The following is a 3,985-nucleotide window of genomic DNA, read 5'->3' on the forward strand; positions in this document are numbered from 1 at the left end:
GTGTGGCCTTATGACACACTTCCGGTGATGTCAGGGGGTGTGGCATATGCTAATGAATTATGCTAATGAGTTCCCCTAGCTCTTTTTCTACGAAACGACCCCTGCCTCTTGGTATATCCCAACCCAGAGCTGGCAACCCTAAGATGAGCCTTTGCCTGCCTATGTGGGATAAGGAGAGCTGACACCTTCAGATGAGATAATAAAAGGACCACATTTATTTATTTACATCATTGGGGGGGGGTCTGTGGTGCCCACAGGCCAAAACCCCATTCCTAGGCTTGCCAGCTGCCCAGTTCTGTTTGGAAATTTTTTAGCAATTTTGGCCACCACCTGCTGATGTTCAGTTGCTTGGCGGGAGGAAACAGGCCAGCCAAATGGGAGGCAGCGAATCCTCTTTACTGCACGATGATGTCACTTTCTGCATAACCTGGAAGCACTGGCACTGCACTGGGACAATGCTCTAGCACTTGCCCAAAACACTGAGTGCTAGCATTTTATTTATTTATTTTATTAGATTTATATACCGCCCTCCCCAATTTGAACTGTCATCCTGAGGCGGTGACAATCACTGGCAATCCAGTAAGATGTAAAAGAGTTAGGCCTCTTCAGTTTGTGCATCCCTGATTTTACAGGCAAGGCCACCCTGGCTCCGAGACTTGAGCTATTACATGAGTACAGCTGAGGCTCCTCCTTGCCAAGACTTCAGGATGCTCAAGGAAGGCGTGCCACTTCTTGTTCCCCTAGCCACAGGGTCTGCGGGTAGAGAGTGCTGGCACTCTTCAAAGGGTTTCTTTCTCAGGTACATGAAAGCATCGATGCCCCAGGCCTGGTCTGAGGATTGCCAGCTTTATGCTGCAAATGGTGCCTCAGGGCGCTCATCTAAGCTGTACTGCGCACCACTTGAGCACTTTACCCACACTGCTTCTGCCATCATGTAATACAAAACACCCCACACCACTTAGTGCCAGTCCACCGGAGGGGAGAAATTTCTACTTGGACCCCAGATTGGTGTCCAACTTGCACCCACTCTGAAATAAAGGGAGGGCAGGTGGGTGTCTCCCTTGCTGATGGTCAAACGTTGGGTTGCCAGGTGTGGTCTGGCCACCAGTGAGAGACTCGAGGTGGGGACATGGGGGGCAGCCAGTGGTGATGACATAACGACAATTCTGGGAAAATCCAGAAGTGATGTATCACCTCAATCGGAATCACTGGACCATTAAATGATATTCTGCCAATTCCTAGAGAGGACTGATATAACTTCTGGGTTTCCCCCATAAGTGATGTCATGACATCTGCCTGATAGCCATGTTTTAGAAAAGAATTTTCCTGATGCAACTCCAGGTACTGGCTGGAAATGAGCAATGCTGATGCAGGGCTCTTTTTGTAGAAAAAGCCCAGCAGGAACTCATTAGCATAATAGGCCACACGCAACACCAGTAACCCATTAGCATATTAGGCCACACCCCTTACCGCACAGCTCATTAGCACATTAGGACGCACCCCCATGTTACCAGAAGTGTGCTCATCCAGCCACACCCACCTTTTGCTTCTTATTCTGTTTACCTTGTTTGTTGTCAAAACCCAGGGCTTTTTTTGTAGCAGGAACTCCTTTGCATGTTAGGCCACACCCCCCTAATGTAGCCAATCCTAATGAATTTCTGCTGTTGGGTGTGGCCTATTATGCTAATATGTTCCTGCTGGGCGTGGCCAACTTGGGAGCCAGCCGGAACTCCGTTCCTGTGCGTTCCTGCCCAAAAATAGCCCTGTTGATGGGGTACCCCACACCCCAGAGTTGCCAGAACCCCTCCTCGATCCAGCAGATGGATTTGTTGGGTGTTCTGGGGGTGGGTGGGGAAATCAGCCCTGCGCGCCATGGCCTCCACCCCACTCACAGAAAGACCCTTTAAAGCAGGGGTGTCGAACTCATTTGTTATGAAGGCTGGATCTAACATAAATGAGACCTTATTTGGCCAGGCCATGTGTGTCATAAAATATCATGCCAGGTAGCGGAGATATAAACTTTATAAAGGACACAAAGTTTTTTTTAACTTAAAATAAAAACATGCATAAAACATTAGCTCAGTAAACTGCAAACCTAGTTTTGATTTATTGACAGTCACCACAGAAATCTCATGCTCAGAGTTCTGAGTCTAGGACCCAGGTTAAAACATGAAATGGCTGAGTGATCTAGGCTCTGATCACACACAGAAGTTGCTGCGGGATACTCACGGATGCCAGGTGGATTTAACGGGCGCGATCACACAAGCACATCTGGCAAGCGTCGTGCACCCGTTAGCAAGCCGTCGCATCCCACTGAAGATCCGGACGTAAAAGCTACTGCAGAAATTCCAGTATTTTACACTTGCAATGGGCCACAGATGTATGTCCTCCATCTGATTGCTCCAGCGCCGCATGAAGCATGCCGGAAACGTGCGCAGACAAACTGCTACCCCTGATTCCCTGCTGTCGCATCTGATTGCATTCGGCCGGCTCACAAGTGTGGCGCAGCAAAAAGCCACGCCTCCCCCCCCACGTTCTCTGACCAGTGTGAACGGGGCCTAAGAGAGTCTGCCGAAGCAAGCTATGATGCTGCGGGCCTGATGGAAGCCCTCCGGGGGCCTGATCCGGCCCTCGGGTCGCATGTTTGACACCCCTGCTTTAAATGGTCTTCTGGCAAGCTGAGTGTGCAGCCCGTGACTACCCCCTCCCTCCCTTCTGCTAGATTTAAATGGCCCTCCAGCTGATCGGCAGACCACGTGGTCCCCGCCAATCAGCTGAATCCCTTTAAGTCAGGCAGGAGAGGAGGGAGAAGGGTGGCCAGGTTGGTGGTCTTGCTTGGGGGTGGGGCTTGGAGGGCAGGGCTTCCCCCACTGGCCAGCTGGCCAGGGTTAGATTGGAACCCCCAAAAGCAGAGGAACCCCCACCTGGACTTGGGGGCTGGCAAACCTACACATCCCCACTGAGTGGCTAGCAAGAACAGGGAAGTTACAAGTAAACAGGGGTGCTATGGCACATATGTGAGATGTTGGAGACTACAGGGTGGATCCAGCCATCCTCCAAGTAGCCTTCCTCCAGCCTAAATGGCCACCCTCCAATGAGTGGTTCTTCCTTGAACAGAATTATGCCAGGGGAAAGCTCCTTAGGGTGATGGTTGGAAGGCTTCAGTCTTGAGCAAAAAGGAAAGGTAGGACATAAACATTTAAATAATAATGGACCTTTACTCAGTGGAGTGGCAGGATAGGGGCAGGATCCGCCCCTATGGAATTACTTGTGGTTAATTAAATGTTGTGTTCCATTGTAGATGGGCTATGGCAATCCGGAACAAACTGGTGCTGGTCTAGTGACACGACAGTACTGTAGGGCGTTCATCATAGCAGAGCCTAAGAATCACACCAAAAGAGTGGTGTTTGTTGCTGCTGAGATAGGGATGATATCTCAGAGGCTTAGGCTAGAGGTAAGTGAAAATGTGGCTTTATAAAGGTGTTATGCTCTCCCCTCCCCCCAATATTACTGAATCTAAGAGCTGCCACTTTCTGTATATGATGACTGCCGTATACAGCATATCTGAGAAGAGACGCTGGCTAAAAACCAATATAAAATCTGAATATTTAGCTTTGGTACATAGAATTGAGAGAAAGATCATTCATCATAATATGCAGTGATCTTATCTCTCCTTTATATATAATTGAATAGTGGGTGCCAAAGTTCTAAATTTGGCCTCCTTAGTGTTAGGCCGGAAGAAATGCCACTCAGAGGACATTGGCTGGGTTGACTGGCTGCTTTGTGCAGTCCCGCCCAGCGTTCCAAGGTCATTTGCATGTGGAAGCTGATTGGACGTCACTCCATTCCACACCGAAGGAGAATGATGTCAGCTGCTCCCTAGGCAGAGGCTGTGGGTTTTTTTTTTTGTAAAACTTAAGACAGACAGGCAGATAAAGGTTGGCTGATGGTTGGCTGATGGTTGCCAACTCCAGGTTGGAACTCC

The 3,985-nt window shown here is 49.4% G+C and overlaps 1 protein-coding gene across 1 annotated transcript in view; it reads left to right on the forward strand.

Moving 5' to 3' along the window:
- Positions 1–3,985, forward strand: part of ASAH2 (N-acylsphingosine amidohydrolase (non-lysosomal ceramidase) 2) — a 91,190-nt gene that overhangs the window by 33,291 nt on the left and 53,914 nt on the right. Inside the window, exon 4 of the mRNA XM_015424604.1 lies at positions 3,302–3,454. Coding sequence (XP_015280090.1) covers positions 3,302–3,454 — 153 coding nt within the window. The remainder of the gene's footprint in view (positions 1–3,301; positions 3,455–3,985) is intronic.

This window comes from Gekko japonicus, unplaced genomic scaffold, assembly GCF_001447785.1.
Source record: "Gekko japonicus isolate JY-2015 unplaced genomic scaffold, Gekko_japonicus_V1.1 scaffold422, whole genome shotgun sequence".
NCBI classification, from domain to species: domain Eukaryota; kingdom Metazoa; phylum Chordata; class Lepidosauria; order Squamata; family Gekkonidae; genus Gekko; species Gekko japonicus.